Below are 20,035 nucleotides of genomic sequence, written 5' to 3'. Positions count from 1 at the left end.
TAAAATTACTGAAAAAATGAATGATAAACATTCAGGAGAGTGGTTATTTCTGGGAGTGGCAAATACAGAACTTTAAGTGATACTAGAAATATTCTTAATTTGGATTGTGGGTTCTCTTATTTGTATGCTTCATAACTTAAATATATATGTAATTTTTATATATTATTACATAGCAAGAAGACTTATTTAAAGCAAAAGATAAAACTTGCCTGCCTAAATGTTGTTTTTCTGAGATAGCAAATTCTTATTTGATCCCACTGAATAATAATCACCCCTAAGATGACCTTAGTCATTGGACTCATTTTACTGTTGAGTGACTGCAGTATCACAGCAGTAACACCCACCCTGCAAATGAGTGGAAATGGGGAGTATCATCATGGAGAAACCAGGAAAAAATTGAGAAGCTGAAAGTGACTATATTTTTATTGTGGATTGGATTGGTAAAGGGAGATGATGCCTGGCCTCAGGGAGGGCAAGAAGAGAAAGAGGTGAGAAGAAGAAAAAGTCCAAGAGGGACTGCTCCAAGCAGACTCTCAGGTCATGATTTACAGAGAGCATGTGAGTAGTTTTCAGCTCAGGAAGAATCAGAAGTCAGCAATAAGTTGATGAGTTCTCATACACAATTCAAGGTTCTGTTGTAAGCAGCTGGTTCTGAAATATTGAGAATTGAGGCCAACCTTCTAGGCATCAGGCAAGTTTGAAACAAGTCAGTTTTGACTTTTTGAGGTTGACTTTTCTGTTCAAGTAATATGATGATTTAACAAACTTACTGAGTGCCTACTATGTATATAATGTTAACTTATTTAATATTAATTACCCTATTAGTAGATGATACCCTCATTTTACAGAGAGAGAAGTAAAGTTGAGAGACATTAAGGAACATGCCCAAAACAAAGGCAGTTGAGTGTCAGAATTAGGCTTCAAGCCCATATCTTGCAAAGATTCCATATTTAGTACTATAGCTACTCACCTAAGATACTTCAACAATAATAGATACTCCTGATGGTGTAATACACTGTGCAAGCCTCTGCCCTGGGTCTTACGTTTATTTTTCTTTTTGGCACCACTGCATAGCATAGATTTATTTCACAGATAAGTAAACTGAGGCTACAGGGTTTATTTAACTTAACTTGCCCAAGGTCCTATTACTAGCTGAGATTTGAACTCAATTAAAATTTTCCATTATTACGTCATTCAGAATTGATTAAAAACAAGTTAGGAATGGGCATGCCTCTGCTTCCAGTCTAGAGAAGGAATGGATTAGTAAATGTATACAGTAAATGTACATGCTGATTGAGAGGCAGTGTAGCCTGTTAGGAACGTGAGCTCGACATGAACTGCCTGGATTCAAATCCTGGCTTTGCAGTTGATTTGCTATGGCTCCTTTTAAACAAAAAATCTGTAAAATGGGGTAATATTGGAAGGATTAAATTAATATATGTGACATGGTTAATAGGCACTACATTATTGTGGAGTTTGCCATTAAGACTAATGATTAGACAGTGAAGTGGGAAGGGGCATTCTAAGCTTAAGGAATGGCATGTACACAAAGTAGATGTGTGAAAGGCACATTTGGGTACAGGTGCTTTAATGAAGAGAATGAATGCTTAACCTAAGGTACTGTATAGCAAAACATGAAGCTGTTTTTAAAGATATTCTGTATCATTAATGCTGCAGTAATGTTAGTCATTGAATTTTGTGATTGAATATTTCAAACTGATTTAAGTTGTATCCATAATGGAAGTAGATGATAGTTATATTCGTACCACTAGATGGTGGAGTTTTCAAATTTAGTAATTAGCTTACCCTGTATTTTCAGTATTTTAAACTGTAATCATTTTCCATTACTAGAGATGAGTAATTTTATGTCAGTGCTGAAGTTTGCTATTTTTCTAAATTATGTATGGGAGGGGCTTAAGATATCTTACAAAAGCTGCAAACCTAGAAAGCAGACATTGTTTTCCTGACATGATACTGATTGCTAAGCATTCATTAGATAATTTTGGAGTCATAGTTTTTAAGTACATTTATTTTGTGCAGTACTTTGAGAAAAAAGACATTTGTGTGCTTGATAATTGGTAGATTTACTGTGTGTAGTCAGTGGCATGGACCACCCTCATTCATTTGGCTGTTTCCATCTATCTTTAGAATTTCATAATCTCAAGTTTTACCTTTAGGCAATTGGTATTCCTGTAGCTAACGTTAACCTATTTTGATGTATTATCGGAATTTCTGTTTCAGGGAAGGAGCTAGGGTCAGATTAGAAGGTGAGTGAAAGGCTTCCTGCCAAGAAGATAGAAAAATACTATAGGCAGACATAGAGTTATTGCTGGAACAAAAGAGAATTCTTTTGATCGGTGTATCTTTAGGTTGTGGTCTACATTAGTTTTTCTCAACTGATATTTTCAGTTATTTCTTCACCTCGAGTTTAGTGAGGTGCCATAGTATTTATTGGTGAGGAAACCTGGGGCTTTGAAGGTAGACAGATTTGGGTTTGGATCCTAGCATGTGGCCCTGGGTGAATAATACCTTACCCGTCTTAGCTTGTTTCTTCATATGAGAGAGGGGAGAATGACGCCCTTGAAGCAGGCTTGTTGAGGAGCTGAGAAGATAGTACGGATAGCTTCTTTCCACGTCTGTGTAAACCGAATATACAGAACAAAATGTGGCCTTTCCTGACAAACAGTTTTTTACAACAAACTCTGTTATTAGGCTGTGTTACAGTTCATGGATGGCCTTTCACAGGACTGATAAATGTATGGCTCTGTTTACCTAAACAAATGACCCAGATTACTAAGTTCCTTTATTTTACTGATTTTTTTTTTTTTTTGAGATGCGTCACTCAAGCTGGAGTGCAGTTGTGCAATCTGTCTCCTGGGTTCAAACAGTTCTCCTGCCTCAGCCAGCCACTGCTCCCAGCTGATTTTTGTATTTTTAGTAGAGATGGGGTAAAACCCCAAGATGGGGTTTTACCATGTTGCACGGGCTGGTCTTAAACTCCTGACCTCAGGTGATCCACCTGCCCTCTGCCACCCAAACTGTTGGGATTACAGGTGTGAGCCACCACGCCTGGCCTTATGTTCCTTTAGCCGGATTTAACAGCTTTTGACTGCCCTTTCCCAACCTTTTGTTTTCTGTAGTATTTAGTCCTTAGGCCTGGTATGTTGCCTGCCACTCCGTTTTAATTTTCTAGGTCTGGGTGCCTGTGGGCCAAGAAATTATATTGTCAAATTTGTCCAGAAATGAATTTAAAGTAAGAATAAGTAAGCTGTATAGTATTTGAAGGAGTTACTTGCTATGAATAAAGTGTGCTGATTGATTATCACGTTCCTTTGGGGGTTCAAAGTCTTTTTTAAGCTTTTGTATTATCTGCAAAAGTTTTTTAAAATTAATTTTAGCACATACACATTTCATTTTATAAGCAACTGTCAGTGGCAAAAGTTGTTAGTGTTGGTAATATGATACTGGGGGAAATGCACTGAAATTTCCAATAAGATGTTAAAAGATTTTTTTTTTTTTTAACAATCCTGCTTTTAGAAATCAGAGAATTCTAAATGGAATTAAAATCTTGTTAATTTTTTTTAAAAATTTTATAGCTATGACTTCACACCTATGGATTCTTCGGCAGTTTATGTGTTAAGTAGTATGGCTCGTCAGCGTCGTGCATCTTTGTCTTGTGGAGGACCTGGTGGTCAAGACTTTGCAAGATCTGGATTCAGTAAAAACTGTGGCTCACCTGGATCATCACAGCTCTCTTCCAATTCTTTGTATGCTAAAGCTGTCAAAAACCACAGCTCAGGGACTGTGAGTGCCACTTCTCCTAATAAATGCAAAAGACCAATGAATGCCTTCATGCTTTTTGCCAAAAAATACAGAGTTGAATATACTCAGATGTATCCAGGGAAAGATAACAGGTAAAAATAGTGATAATTCTGGTTATAATAAATGAGTAATACTTCAATGCAATTCATAGTATCTGTGAAATAGTTAAGTAAACGTATTCTTGAATAGTTTTTATTCAACTCTTTGTTAGGTTGACTTAACTTTCTTTTTTTTTGAGATGGAGTCTCACTCTGTCACCCAGGCTGGAGTCCAGTGGTGTGATCTCAGCTTACTGCAACCTCAGCCTTCCAGGTTGAGCGATTCTCCTGCCTCAGCCTCCCAAGTAGCTGGGACTACAGGTGCCCACCACCACACCTGGCTAATTTTTTTGTACTTTTAGTAGAGACAGGGTTTCACCATGTTGGCCTGGCTGGTCTCGAACTCCTGACCTCAGGTGATCTGCCCTCCTCTGCCTCCTGAAGTGCTGAGATTATAGGCATGAGCCACTGTGCCCAGCCAGGTTGACTTTAAAAACTTGAAGTGGAATTTTTAGGGTTATATATGTAATTATTTTATAATATCTAGACAATTAGGGTACCTACCATGATCCTTACTACTAGTTGTTTGTGTTGTAGCCCAGGCTGGAGTACAGTGGCAGAGGTCACTGTAGCCTCTATCTCCCAGGCTCAGTTAATCCTCCCACCTCAGCTTCCTGAGTGGCTGAGATTACAGGCACACATCACCACACCTGCCTAATTTTTGTATTTTTTGTAGAGATGGGGTTGTGCCATGTTGCCCAGGCTGGTCTCAAACTCCTGAGTTCACGTGATCTGCCTGCCTCCCAAAGTGCAAGATCTACCTTTTAAAATAATGTTATTTACTTGTTAGAGGACACAGTTCTAATGATTGACAGTTCTGTCTTTATGGAACAGCTTTACACTGAGTCAACCATGGATTGTGCAGGGAGCTTGCAGTCTGTAGCAAGTTGCCAGAGTTGTCAAAAGGCTGAACTTAAGAGCTGTCCTCAGTAGAACCTGGGAATAAATATCATGTCAAGTCCTTCCTACGCCGTTACCTGTACCCTTAATCATCTCGTAGTCCTCTGCTACTGAATCCCTTTCAAACCAGTCAGGTTCTCCATATATTAATAAAGCTGTCTTCTTTCAAGTCTTCGTATCCTGAGGATCAAAACTACCATTTCCTTTACCTTGATAGCATGAGAAAAGTCAAGTGTAACATAGTAATGAATAGCTTTGTCCTAGTTCCTTGTTTTGTATTTTTAGTAGGCATGGGGTTTCACCATGTTGGCCATGCTGGTCTCAAACTCTGACCTCAGGTGATCCGCCCAACTCAGCACTCCCAAAGTGCTGGGATTACAGATGTGAGCCACAGTGCCTGACCAAATCTTTAAATCTTTTTTTTTTTTTTTTTTTTTTTTTTTTGCATTTTAGCATTGTTCCCATGTGATACGTTGGTAATCATCTAACATTGAGGGCCATCATCAGATGTACCTGTCATCTCTAAACTGAATGGGATAAATCATCATATATAATTTTCAAATCGAATTTTTCCCTATCTCTAATAAAGCTATGCCTTAATTCAATGAATAAAGAAAGAAATGCTCATTTGGAGGCAAATTCTGAGAGAGTGGGAGACTAGAATAGGTCAGACATGTATCTCATTTTAAGTTGCTATAAATGTCAATTTGGATGTAAATTCACTGCAGAAATAATCTTTAGATGTGTATATTTTACAATTGTTAGGGAATATAGTCTGTAGCGTTGTGTACATTTCATTACCTATCATCTTTTAACTTAAGAAATTTGTTTCCCAAGTGCCATCCCTTCAAAAATATCTCATATTCTTTGTGACTGTGGATGGCTGAGATGGTGTGAATAGTTACTGATTTGTTCCAGTATGTCAACCATTATACAGTACCTTTAACTCAAAGACTGTAAAATAGTTTTTTAAATGAGTTCTGCAAATGGAATATAAACATTGGTTTTTATGTTATTTTTGAGACAGTGTCTCAGTTGCCCAGGCTGGAGTGCAGTTGTGGACTCTCGGCTCACTGCAACCTCTGCCTCCCGGGTTCCAGCGATTCTGGTGCTTCAGCCTCCCCAGTAGCTGTGATTACAGGCGTGTGCCACCACACCTGGCTAATAGTAGAGACAGGGTTTCACCACATTGGCCAGGCTGGTCTTGAACTCGTGGCCTCAAGTGATCTGCCTGCCTTGGCCTCCCAAAGTGTTGGGATTACAGGCATGAGTCACAATGTCCAGCCCAAAAATTGGTTTATAATAAAGGAAAATGCAGCATAGTGTTTAACTGCATTAACTTATTGGATAAAAAGACAAATATAGACTTGTAGGAGAGCTTCTGTGGTTACTGTCGAAGGCACAGATGCCTGTCGCTTTGGCTTCCATATTAGTATAAAATCACTTGATGTGCTTTGTGCAAAATTTCTATGACCTAGGTCTTAATATGAGTGTCATGAAGTGAATAGTTAAAAGCTCTTCATAGAAGGAAGGTGGTTTACATCTGTGTGCCCTGGGTGAGACTGTTTTGGTACGTTTCATAGTAGAGTAATGAATATAAATAGGAAAATAACTTCTAATTTTTGTCATGATGTATTTTATCAGTTTATTACCATTTTGAGTTTATCCAGTTTTCTCAAGTAATAATATTGTCTAAAGTTTTATTTACTTGGTTTTCTCTTAAGAGAGAAACAGTAAGGCATGCATAATTAATTCCACACTTTCACTATGGTTGTATGAATGAAAAAAGGCCTTTATCAAAACTATTAATAGGTTACGGGCAGAAATAGTAAGATTAGCTTTTAGTACACATTGAATACTTTATGCTGCTGATATGGAACAATGGACTGTATTACTTGGGATTTTACTGGAAATGAGTATTATGGCCTTGACTTTTTCCCATCTCTATGATAGATAAGATTTTCATCTTTTTTTTAACTTCACATTTTTCTCCTGATGTAGCAGCACTTGACATGAGATTTATGAAAAATGTGTACCTTCAGCATTGTGAAATATTTATTTTACAGAGCCATAAGTGTGATCCTTGGTGACAGGTGGAAGAAAATGAAGAATGAAGAGAGAAGGATGTACACATTAGAAGCAAAGGCTTTGGCTGAAGAACAGAAACGTTTAAATCCTGACTGTTGGAAAAGGAAAAGAACCAATTCAGTATGTTTCAATAAATAGTGTTTAAAATTATCTTGCCTTATCCCTGTAGGTGTACTGGCATGTTGGAGCAGGTGTTTCAGCCTTTAAGAGGTTGTGTTGATGCTATTTCTAGCATTTTTATACTTCAGAACCTAATAATGTTTTTGCGTCATCATATAAAGACTGCCTTTGCTCAAGTGTCGTTTACTGTCTTAGCATGGCAAGTTGAAATCTCAGGCAAACAAAGTGTTTGTTCTAAACATTGAGTTGCAAAAATAATTTTAGAATGCAGTATTTCAGGTTGGGTTGAAAAATGAGCATGATTAATCCTTTTAATATCACAGTAGAAAATTATTTATCTAATTTTTGTTATGTCATGTCTCGGACCAGTAAGGATGGAGGTGTGTGAGGGTATGTTAGCTACCCTTCATGGGGACTTCAGCCATTGGCACACAATTTCTAGATTGAAAAATTTCAAGGAGAAGAAATAGGCCCAGGAAGGGTGGCAAACAAATCTGTATGATAAGCTATCTTGGATAGACTTACTTCTTACTACTTTTCCATTACCAAACTAGCATCTTTTAGTTTCAGCATTTTCAGATTAATTGCAAGAAAACCTTATGTGATAGAATGGGGTCAATTTGAAGTATCATTTAAAAATGAAGGGAAGATACCAATAGTTTATCTAGTAGGAGGCTAGCCAAAGATGTTTTAAATTCACTCTGTGTACATGTGCCTGTTTCTTAGTAACATGTAGGTCATATCTGTTTAAATGTTTTAAGAATTGCTTGAAAAATAGTGATGAGTAGTCAGATGAGAGGGAGGCTGAACTGAGTTTTGGAAGTTCTTGGTTAATTTAGACTTTCATGTGGTAGGACTTTGCCTGTATCCCCTTTTCTGCTCATCCTAGTCAATGTCTTAATCATTGCATATGTTTTCTGGATACTTAAGCCATCAGATATCAGCTAGCTTTTTAAAATCACCTTTAAGAAAGAAGTACTTTCTAATAGTAAATTTATAAACATCTTATACATCATCATCTTAGCTTTCACATGTAGGATTACTGTGTATTGATTTGTAAACATTCACTGAGTTTAATTTTATTTCCACAGGGCTCACAGCAACATTAAACCAGGATGCTTACGTTCTTAAGTCTATATTTGCATATACATTGACTCTTGATGGAAAGATGTAAGAAGATCAAGGTCTCACCATTTGTCCAGAATTCGTGTGACCATAAGATACTGATAGCATTGAGTCTAGAAATGATTTAATAATATGAGTGAGGATTTGCTTTCTCCATTAGAGCATTAAGTAAGCTAAAACTATCAACATTGTAAACCAAATTGCCTTATTTTTCTTCCAAATTTCATATATGTCTATCAGGTAATATAGGCTTGAAAATTGATATCCTGTGGTGCTAAAGTACAGTAGAAAGAGAGGAGAAGTGTATACCTGTTTTATTTTAAATTGTACGAAAGGGGAATTTAAAAAAATATGTAACTGCTGTTTATACATTGGCTCCTTACTGCTTATTAATCTGTATTGTACACATGATGGAATGAAGCAGAAACTGGGAGTCGGCCTTTCCTCAAGTAACCACCACATGGCTCAGCATCTGTGCCAAACGTAGGCGCTCCTAGTCTGGTCCGTGCCAAGAGGCTACCAGAACATGTGGCAGGTGGCTGGGGTTGGTGCCCTAGCCTAGGAGCCACTTGCTGCAGTTACCATGGCATGCCGAGTTGATGCACCAGGTGGCAGCAGCCATCCATTATTTCCAACCGAGACCTAGCCCAGGCCAAGGTAAAGTTAGTTAATAGCATTGGGATATAGTCACTGTAATGGTGCTATTAACAGTCAACACCATTGTATTTTTTAACTTTGTGTTCTATATCTCCTCAGCCATGTATCTTAAATATATTTTGTCATCATAATCTTTATGGTGGGGGCAGACTTTGCACTTATTGCAGTGCAACACTTGCACTTTAATTTTCCTCCAACTGTCTAAAATTAGAGCAAATACATTGGCAATACAGCTGCTTTTGCTCTGAGCTACAATCATGGCTTTTCATGTTACTTACCAAGTGGTGTTTCTGGTTAGGAATCACAGCTGTAAAATTGATTTCAGTTCATTACACTTCATGATGTTGCCCCTAAATTTTGCACACTATATTCTTGTATATTATTTCAAATAAATTGAAAAAAAAATTGCTTATCTCTGACGTCTGCTGATTAATTGGCTGAATTTTATGAGTTCTCAGAATAACAGGTTCAGGAGATGGAAAACAAGGCGGATTCCTAACACTGCTAATTAAGAGTGATGATGGGATTTTAAGAATTAAAACTTAATAGTGGAACAAGAGCAGTCAATCAGAAAATAAGGCCTTAGATTACCTGCTATTTCGCTATAGAATAAAAATGTTTATTTTTCACGTGGCATCTTTGTTACAAGGTTAAACAGCCCCAAGGGTCTGCTTTTAATACCATGACAAAGTGTAATGAAAACCTTGCTTTATTTAAAGATCCAGTATGACATCTTTTTTTTTTTTTTTTTTTTTTTTTTTTTTTGAGACGGAGTTTCGCTCTTGATACCCAGGCTGGAGCGCAATGGCGCGATCTCGGCTCACCGCAATCTCCGCCTCCTGTGTTCAGGCAATTCTCCTGCCTCAGCCTCCTGAGTAGCTGGGATTACAGGCACGCGCCACCGTGCCCAGCTAATTTTTTGTATTAGTAGAGACGGGGTTTCACCATGTTGACCAGGATGGTCTCGATCTCTTGACCTCGTGATCCACCCGCCTCGGCCTCCCAAAGTGCTGGGATTACAGGCTTGAGCCACCGCGCCCGGCCCCAGTATGACATCTTAAGGCTGTTTAACCCTGTATCTTAGCTTTGAGATGTGCCAGTGGTTCCTAAACTTTGTTGTCTATTGGCATCACTTTGGGGATTTTTTTTTTTTTTTTAGTAATACTGGTGTTAGGCTCTCACTCCTAGACATGTTAATTAATATGGAGTGCAAGTTGAGCATCAGGATTTTTAAAAACTCGGTGATAAGAACATGCCGCCAAGTTTGGAAACCACTGAGCTATGTGCTTATTTAAGTGAAGAAGGCAGGGCTGGGGGAAGCAGGGTATATAACTTGATCATATCCTTTTAAAAGAAGTGGGGACTTTGGGTATATGTACACATAGGAGGACTCAGTTATGGATGGGAAAGAAATTTTAGCCTTGTACAAAAATCTGAAAGTGGAAAACTTTCTGGAAAAATCAGGTCCATGAAATTAAAAGGTTGTGATGACTTGACAATTTTTTGCTAAAGTGCTAAAGAGGTAAATAAAGATCAATAGGAAATACAGAACAATCAATTACAGTCTTAAAACAGTGGACAGTAGCTGTTTTTTTTTGGAGTACGTGTTAACTGCCAACTATGAATGGGTTAGCACAAAGTGGAGATGAACAAAGATTTCATACTGTTACTGAAGAGCAGACATAGCTTTTTGAAGCAGCTGAACCATTATGGGATAAACCGGTGCAAATTCTTTGCCTTCTCTACTTCTCACTGATTGAACGTAAGCTTCCAGGGCTCCCCTGAAAACCAAAAAGAAAACAATGTCAAAATATTACATAAATCACAAACAGATTAGGGGATACCAATATATAAAAATGAGAAATAAGCTCGTTTCTGGAACTGTTATGCTCAGTGTCACAAGCCAAGTGACCAGCAGCCTTCACTTGTTTACTGGTTACTGTTACGTCTAGTCATGTACTCAGAGCCCTCTGGCTGTGTATGTATGTTTTCATTCCCTTTTCCCTGCTTCTCTACTGAAGACACCTCAAACGGAATGGGCACTTGTGCCTACTCCCAGAGCTCAGAAAGGGCATCCTGCATCTCTGAAAGGCACGCTCAGTACAGGGGGATGGGTTCCTTTGGCACACTTACTAACATCAGCAGGTGCATTGTGTTCCTGTTGTTTTACTGAACTATGAACACCTAACAACTAGAGTAAGTGCTCTTGGGCTACGGGAAGTAGTCTGAATTAAGGGTATGTAGTGCCATGCCATTATTTATGATTATGATTGTTCTCATGGATTAGGTTGGGGGTTAGCAAACTGCCTGCAGGCTGAGTTCATTTATGTATTGGCTGTGGCTATTTTCACACAATGGCAGAGTTGAACAGTTGAGGCAGAGATCATATGGCCTGCAAATTATGAAATATATCTGGTCCTTCTTTTACAGAAAAAATATGTTAGTCCCTGAACCAGATCATCTGTTTAAGTGGAGCTAAAAAGAATGGATATGAGGTTGCTAATTTTTAATTATTGGTCTATTTAAGTACCAGGTACACAAATTTTTGTCATACTTTTCTTCAAAATTTCAGTTTGAGACTGGAGCATTTGTAAAAAGATGTAAGTTAATATATTACTCAGCTCATACACTCAACAGCACTTAATTTTTAAGTGGTTTTCTTTTCGCTGTCAATTGGGTTTGTTGAAGCTTTTTCATTGAATTGCGGGGAATACACTTCCCCAGAGTCTATCACTGATCAGTTTGTAGTGCCCTTCCATCCCATCAACCACTGTTACACATAATGGGATTTCACATCTCTTAAGTCCCAGCCCTGACCTTCCCCTCCTGATCTCTGGACAGTTTTATCTGACTTGCTTCCAGGATCTCTGTCCTCTGGACAGTTTTATCTGACTTACTTGCTTCCAGGTAGCCCTCAAACTTACTTGTCAAAAACTTGGAGCAGCGTTCTACCCGCCTTCCCTTATTTCAACAAAGGGCACCATCTTAAGGTCTCTCTTTTCCCCTCCTACACCTACACATTTACCAAATCCTATTAATTTACTACACACATTTCCACATCCAGTCCCTCCTCTTCCCTTTGCTTCAGTTTGAACCCTTGTTATCTTGTGCCCTAAGGATTGCTGTAGCCTCTTCCGGTAGTGATCATCCTGATGCTATTTCTCCCCTGTTCTGGTCAGTCTTCCATATTACAGCAAGAGATCTCTCCCTGAAGTATCAAGCACTTGACATGCCCTATTCTTTATAGGAAATATGGAAAGGTCTGACTTGTGTATCAACATCCTTGACTAAGCAGGATCCAGCATTTTGGAATCCCCTAAGGCTGGCTCCATGCTCTGGTCAGTGCCTAGATGTGACCCAACTAGCTTCATCATCAAGCTGCTTCCAGCCCTTTCTGTGCTACTTCTAGGTTTTAGATAGCTTGATGTGGCCAAAAAAACCTTCAAATCATTAGTTTCCATTTTTGTGTTACCAAGTAATATGCAAAGCATATTCGCCCCATTTGTATAGTCCGACATGACTGCCCACCTAGGGAAAGATCAAGGCTGTTTGTTCATGTGTTACTATGACATAAAGGTGTCTCTGCCTAACAAAGTAGGGGGTGGCAAAGGGCCTGTTTATCTTTGGCCACACTGAATGTTTCAGTTAAGAAGCCACATTCTCTTAGCCCTTTGCACATTATCTTCCTTATCCTTAGAATACCCTTCCTTGCTTTCTTTCCTGAACAGCTCTTTATCTTTTAGGACTCAACTTCAAATGCTCCCTTTCAAGAAATGCCTTTCTTAACTCCAGGTAGCAGGAAAGAATGGAAACCACCTTGGAGTCACACAAGTTTGTGGAACGATCTAACTTCTTTATCAACAGCCTTGACTTAGCAGGATCCAGCATTTTGGAATCCCTGAAGGCTGACTCATGCTCTGGTCAGGGCAGTACTTTAAATCAGGTATGTGGAGGGATGGGCAAGCCCTTAGTGAAGAAGCGTAGCTGTTTAGGTAAGATGTAAGTTAATACCATTACTCAGCTCACATACTCAGTTTCAAGTCCCAGCTAACACATCACTCTTACTTGGCATGCAAGGTGGGATTTAGTGCTCTCAGAGAACAATGTTTTGTGAGATGCCTTAGTTCATGTCAGAGCTGACCCTTAATGGAGATACTTCTCTATGAAAAAAACTTGCTGCTTTTAGTAATATGCTTCTAGTTGGTGTGCCATTCTGGGAAACTGTCTCCACTCCCCAAATGTAATCCTTACAGATTTCATATAATTCATATACAGTAGAGAAATCCCCAAGGGCTCAACTGTCTTTTAAGACAGTGAGGTGTATGTATCAGTGTCTAAGAAGTGTTTACATTGACAGGAACTATAATTATTTCATAGCGAATGGATTAGAGGTATTTGATGGACAAAAATCAACTTAGTTCCATTGTCATTTAAAGACAAGACATCACGTAAGTTACACAGTGTGTAGAAGATAGATCAGAAATGGGTTTAGTTAGATTTTTGAGTAGTCATCAAAAACACCATCAGAAGTATGGGGAAAAAAAGATTAAGCTGCCCTCCTACATGAAATCAGAACAAGATTTTTGAGTACTTATTAAATTACTTCATTTGCTTAAGCAAAACATTAGCTTTCTTGGAAGTTGGGCCAAGCATTATGTAAGTCTTAACTCTGGTTTGAAACCAAAAGAAGTAGATTATTTTGGTTATGCTTATTGGGGAAAAAACAAAACATGATTAGTAGAGGAATGGTTTGTGGTAACCTGGCAACACTGCTGAAGGTGACAAAAACTAGCCAAGTGGAGGTTTTCATAGAAAACAATACTGATTTTTTTAAGTACTGAAAATGACTTAAAGATACACTACATGCCTCAATAAGCAGTTAACCCTAGGCTTTTCCCTGGTTCCATCATCCCTCTTGGTCCTATCTCAGGCACTCCATTCCCAGAACTCATAGGTAGCTAGTGACAAAGGGGTACCAGGAGGAGAAACATTACCCTCCATCAGTGGAGATCTGAGAGTTCTGCAGAAATACAGAGGAGCTGAGGGAATGGCTTCCAGCTTGTAAGCCCTGGACTATGGCAAAAGGGGAAGGGATCCAAGGATGCGCATGGCATCAAACATTCTCTGATAGTGAGGCTAATAAGGATTGTGAACATTTTTGACATCATTCAAGTGTACACCTACTCAGAGAGGATCATAAGAAGAACAGATGCTGCTGCACAGCAAATAGCCAGAGTAATAGTGGATTTGAGGCCAATTCCACTGCTGTTACAGAGCTTGAGAAATCTGCATCAGAAACTCTACTGAATACACATTCAACACTAACAGACCCACAGGCATGAGCCGGGCCGCTGCCTCTGCATCTGAGGGGGCACACGTGTCTGGAGCACCTGCCTAGTACGGGTTGAGTACATAAAACTGCCCTCACTTACACCACTTGGCCCCATGAGTTAAGTCATTACTCTGATTTTCAAATGAACTTGACTAGTATTCACTTCAACCTTCAGAAAGCATCTGGTGTTAGAAGAAAAAAGGAAGGCAGGAGAGTTGACTATTTGCCATTTATTCAGCAGCAGTAGTTACACTATCCTCAATTTGCCCTATTTTATGACAACCTAACATATTACGCTGGGAGGAACAGGATAAGTATGCAACAAGGTTTGCCCCAGAAGCTAAAACAAATTTACTGACATTTAAAGAGCAATACTCACCCTCAGTTTGTCTACAGGGGAAAGAAGTTCATCCAGTGATGCTTCAGTATGCAGGAACAAAACTGCTTTGCAATAGTACATAAGAAAGAACATTCTCTAGGACAAAGGTCCCCTCCTTGCCAAGAGCCTGGGATGCAGCAGCAGGAGTACAGTATTTTTTTTAATCCCCGAAGAAGAACTCAATTTTTTGCTAAGGGCATGAAGGTTCTGGAATCAGCCATGTGTGGAGGGATGGGTATGCCTTTTTTAAAAAGCATGACAGTATTTCTGAGCATGATTTTCAGTTGCTAAATATAAGCTTAGCAACAGCACTGCTGATGAAGTCACTCAGGAGACATTTTTAAAGAGAAGCAAAAGAAAACAGATTTGTGATGTACCCACAGCAGGACAACGGTTTTGGATGAACTCATTCCAACTTGTCAAGGTGACAAAAATGACCAACTTGTTAAGATGACAAAATGAACCCTGTTCAATTAACTGAATCCTCTTTTTATATTACCAAGTGTGTTGCAGCTGAGTGAATCTTTGGGACTCAGGAAAAATAATCCACACAGACATTGCAAATCCCTGAGTTAGCCCCAGGCCCAAACTCCTCACCCAAATCCAAAGCCTTGCCAGAGGGCAGATTTTAGCAGGAACATTCACAGGGCTGGCAACCTCTCCCATTTCTATGTCAGATGCTCACAGCTGAGTAACAGATAAGCAAGGAAAAAGAGCACAGTCCGAGCTAATCTTTATCCACACATATGCCCAGAGGGCCAATGGCTCATGTAGGATCTGGGCACCAAGCTTGAGGGCTGAGGGTCACTTCTGGAAACAAAGCTGACAAGCTGGTATTTCCTACTGACCTCTCGTAGCTTCCTCAGCAGTCTGTCATCTGAAATGGAATATGACCCACTATGGCAGGAGTGCATGCCCTTGGCTACACCCTGGACCTTCTTGGGGAGCTATAAACAAATCCTGATAGCAGGCCTACCCCAGAGATTGTGAGGTAGGCAAGGGTGAGAGGCTTGGGCACTAGGAATTTTCCAAGCTGTATAAATGATTCTGTGAACACACATGGTTTAGAACCACCTCATGATGTCAGCCCCACTCTAGCTTTAGGGAACTCAACTCATCACCTGGGACTGAGGCAACAAAGGATCACTGGGTGCAGTGGGCCCAGACCAACAGAACTGGGATCCCCTGGGAGAGCTGAGAATGACTTCAAGAGCTATTTTAGAGAGGCACAATGGAGTGGGTTTGAGGAATAAGGGTAACAGAGGAGTTGAATGACAATATAAAGGTTTTCTAGCTTGGCTAGGTAAGTGACTTTGACCTCCCAACCAAGACAGGGATAAGAGAATGAGAAGGTTTAAAAGAAAATATTACTTTGACCATTTTGGGGTTGGGATTTTTGTGGGTGGTGACATATGATAGCAAGTTTACTGGGCCAAGGCCCCATACAATAGGCAGTCACAGACCTGGGGGCTCTTCAGTGTACAAGAGGCACTAAAGGCACAGGTCTGCACAAGCTCACCTGGGGATCAAGGCAGAGGCAGGATGAGAAGAACAAAATACGGGAAATGATAGCATTTAAGGAATGGCTAGAAGAAGATGATTCAGCAAATGAAATAGAAAAAAAAAAAAAAAAACAGATGTCAGAACAGAAACAGGTGGCTGTGGTGTAACGCAAGCTCCAAGAGGACAGGGCCATATCTCAGCTGACTGTGTATCCTCAGTTCCTGGCCCAGGGCCTACCATGCCAATCAAATGTGAGCTTAGCATCAATAAAAATGTGCTGAGTCCCAGTTTATGAGTTTAAAGAAGGAAATGCTGGCCAAGTCTAGCTAAAGCTACAGAGCGGTAAGAATGGGAATGTTTGGTGGCTGGAAGGTCTCTGGTGATGGTAAGAGCAATTACAGGGAAGAGTGTTGCTTAACAAGTCATATATGACAGTTAAACCACCCCACCCAGGGCATGGCTGGGGTACATGTGTATGTATGTAAATGCATTCCTGGGGCACTACTGGAGGGCCATGGCATCCAAGTGGCTGCTGGGTTGTTCTCGTTTCCTACTAAGAACTGTTCGGCATTTGAGTATTTTTAAAATTCACTCACATCTGTGTTCCACCAATTCAGTAACTGCAGCACATGAAAATGAAGTAAAAGATACAGAATTAGGGCAAGACTTTTCAAGCAGATGATGATTTTCAAAGGTAGAAATGCATGGTCCTTAGGGTTGCATGGGACACAGGATTGCACATCCAGGATGTGAAGGTTTGGAAGTGAAAGACAGAAAGCAAAAGATGTTGTGACCAACATTTCCAACTGCTGGCTGTTCCAGCACCTGTGCCTGGGCAGTGAGGTGGCCTGCCACCAGAAGGTGCAGTCACATGTCCACGCCCCCAGGCACTGCTCCTTCATCCTCTCCTGCATCCCCACCCTCCTTGGGCTTCCAACCCACATGGGTGCCCCTGGAGCATCTGGCTTTACCTGATGAGGAGGAGCCTGTCCTTTTCAGATGGATGGTCATCCAGCCACTGAGAGAAGCGTGCGTGGGACCACTCTGCCCTCTGCAGGGTTGAAACACAATTAGAGAAGAGAAAGTGCATACACATTCTTCAGTAAATGGCAGCAAGTTCTGGTTCAAAAAGCACTCTCAAGGATTGCCAAGGTGAAACTGCCCCAACACCTGCCTGAGGGAAGTGGGAAGGGGGCACAGGCCTCGGTGTACCTTTCTGACTACAAGGAGCCTTCTAGATTTTCCAGGTGATGGTGGGTCAGTAAAAAAAAATGGGGTTGTCATCAAAAATTCTTTATGAACATAAATTACTTGTGTCATTATTAAAGGCAAATTCTGGATGCATCAGGTAATTTTTTGCACTGCTGAGAAAGAAGACACTGGGCAGTGGGACTTTTTCTTTTCTAACATCTATTCACTGTGAAAGACAGACATCAACGACTAAACAAAGCAGCAGAGGGCCTGGAACCATTGAGTGAGTGGGGGCTCTGGATTCACAAAGGTAATGGGAAGAGTCACAAAAGAGATCTGGTTTGACTTTACTTATTACCTGGAAAGGAGATTTCAGCTCAGCAGGTGCTCTCGTGAACAAAAACTGAATAATGATGCTGAACGGAATCACATCCCCCACTGCAGGACTATTGGCTACATGTTCACTTGTCTGGAAGAGCAGAGGTCTAGACGAAAAAGACAGAAGTCATTTCACACTGTTCGATACTAAAAGAGGTGATTTGGTGGGACAGTCATTATCCTTGTAGAATAGCATTTTTCCGAGACTGGCTACTGAAGGAGGCCTCCACTGCTTAACGACCCTATTCAGCCTTGAGATGCACACATGTCCCCAGCCCCACACGCCCACATGCTCACAGGCTGATCTACCCTTCAGCTCCCATTTGACCCCCAGTTCACTAGCCTACAAGTCTGACATACAGGGGGCTCAGCCACAGTTCATCTAATTACCAGGCTAAAAGCAAATAAAGAACAAAAGTTAAGCCTTCAAGTAGTTGTTACCAACAGATTCTTATCCTGATCAATCCTTTTAGCTTTCATTTAAAATAGAATCCTTCTTTGGGCCATAATCAAATGTGAGTATACTCAAACATTTTCTACACAACTTTTCAAAAAGGCAAATATGTCTTAGTATGTACAGTTATTACTTTGCTGAACATTCTGTCAAAAATTCATGCTAGCTCCCTTATACTATATTCATGTCTGGGTTTCAATGTTCACATTTTATAGAAGGAGCATCGAGGTGAATCCTTTCCACTACCAATTATATACCACCTTGTGCAAAAGGCTGGCAAGAATTATTTGAATTGTTATTGGCTTTGAGCTCTTATGGATGAGAGCTGATTAGAAGAACCTGAGCTGTGGACGCTGAGTCTCAAGTGGGAAGATGGCAGCAACGTCTCTTGACAGATCAGATAATGATTCTGAACCATGTAAAGCAGCACTGTATCCTGGGCTCTTTCTTTACCCCACCTTAATTACTCTAATTATGAATGAAGGCCTGTATAAAATAGAGAAGTGAACTTCTTCCCTACACTAATGATAAGGTCGTCAAGAGTCAGGAATGTTCTCAATAGATAGCTGATTCTCATTAGATACAGAATTATTAGGAAATATGACTTTATATTAGCTATTCTACAAGTAAAAATCTATTTCTATCAAATAACATTATGTTGTAATTTATTTTCTTTGGTTTCTGGGGAAACATTTCAGTCATTGTTTATCACCAGAAAGCCATAAAGCTCCAAACCACACGTTCCATGAGATGACGACTAAGGTCTTCTTATGGCCACTCTGAAAATGTGATACACCTGCCTTGAAAATCTGCAAGGCCCAAAAAATTTCACAGTGTTCAATGCTGAAGAGCTTTAGGCAATCAGTCAAGTACCTAAACAAATATGAAGACTTAGCTGAGGAAATTTCAGTTTTGTTGGCAGGCATCTCTGTAAGTCCTTCTCTTTGTGGATGACATTGTTTTCATCTAGGTAAAAGCTCCTAGTTTTAACATCATTTTCATCGTCAACAGTCGCAAAAGCTAACAAATATAGCACCTACAACGTGTCAGGCACAGTTTAAAGCTTTATAGAGGGTGAGGTCAGCAAGATGGTAGAACAGCAATTTCCAGGCTTCATTCCCCACCCGTAGAAAATCCAGCTAACAATTATTCACAGAAAAGAACATCTTTGTGAAGACCCCAAAACTTGAGACTGACACTGAAACACCTAATGGACAAAGAACCATATAAAACTGCATTAGAAGAGTACGAGACATGGTTTCCCCTTGACCATATCACTCCTCCAAGTCAACAAAGAGCCACAGGGGGCATTCTCCTAAGCCCATGTTTTCTACAGAGGAAAAGAAAACTGAAAGTAGACAGAAGGCTAGCTTCCCTAGCATTGTGAGGTGCTTTGAAGGAAGCCCACTACTACTGTCTTGCCTCAGAGGGAATACTGGAGTGACAACAGAACAAGATCCCCTGGTGTCAAACAAATCAAGAAGGTAGAGCTTGCAGTGTACAGATCTGGATGGCTGCTCTGTGTTCCTGCCAGAAGTGGCACCTGATCAGAGAGATCAGCTAATGATCTAGCTTACCTTCAAAGCTGAGTTGGCTGCTCCCAGAAACTGAATGAGAGGTTCAACCTCGCTTGAGTCCCTAGAAAGCCAGCCTCTATACCCAGCCTCAGAGCCCACCCCAAGTTCCTACCCAGAAAAAGAGATGCTCACCACAGGGCATTTTTTGCAGAGAACAGGGGCTAGACTTGCCCAAACCCTGAAGTCCAAAGAGCAGCTCCAAACAATGGCTCCATCCAGTGTCAGAGCCCACCCCAGGGTCCAGCTCAGGCAAGGAGATTCCTACCAGTATGTATGTCTATGGAGCATAACCTCTGGACCTGTCTGTCTAGAACAGTGATCCACGTAAACCTAGAGTCTAGCCTGCAGACCTGCCCAACTGCATAACCTAAATAGCGATACTGCCCAGCAAAGAAATATGCTTTGTGACCC

At 40.3% G+C, this 20,035-nt stretch overlaps 2 protein-coding genes across 3 annotated transcripts in view; one reads left to right on the top strand and one right to left on the bottom strand.

Annotated features, from left to right (window-relative positions):
- HBP1 (HMG-box transcription factor 1) overlaps positions 1-9,229 on the top strand; it is a 35,102-nt gene extending 25,873 nt beyond the window's left edge. For both annotated transcript variants that reach the window (XM_012456009.3, XM_012456015.2), the window contains exons 9-11: positions 3,597-3,914; positions 6,887-7,028; positions 8,120-9,229. In XM_012456009.3, coding sequence (XP_012311432.1) covers positions 3,597-3,914; positions 6,887-7,028; positions 8,120-8,137 — 478 coding nt within the window. In that variant the 3' untranslated portion in view covers positions 8,138-9,229. The remainder of the gene's footprint in view (positions 1-3,596; positions 3,915-6,886; positions 7,029-8,119) is intronic.
- A 1,171-nt stretch (positions 9,230-10,400) lies between these two features.
- COG5 (component of oligomeric golgi complex 5) overlaps positions 10,401-20,035 on the bottom strand; it is a 364,197-nt gene continuing 354,562 nt past the window's right edge. Inside the window, exons 20-22 of the mRNA XM_064374523.1 lie at positions 17,574-17,700; positions 16,996-17,075; positions 10,401-10,591 (exon numbers count right to left, since the gene is read on the bottom strand). Coding sequence (XP_064230593.1) covers positions 10,477-10,591; positions 16,996-17,075; positions 17,574-17,700 — 322 coding nt within the window. The 3' untranslated portion in view covers positions 10,401-10,476. The remainder of the gene's footprint in view (positions 10,592-16,995; positions 17,076-17,573; positions 17,701-20,035) is intronic.

This window comes from Aotus nancymaae, unplaced genomic scaffold (assembly GCF_030222135.1).
Source record: "Aotus nancymaae isolate 86718 unplaced genomic scaffold, 86718_ANA_hifiasm-v0.15.2.pri h1tg000002l, whole genome shotgun sequence".
NCBI lineage: Eukaryota > Metazoa > Chordata > Mammalia > Primates > Aotidae > Aotus > Aotus nancymaae.
The sequence above is the reverse complement of the archived record's forward strand: the minus strand, read 5'-3'. Positions and strand labels throughout refer to the sequence as shown.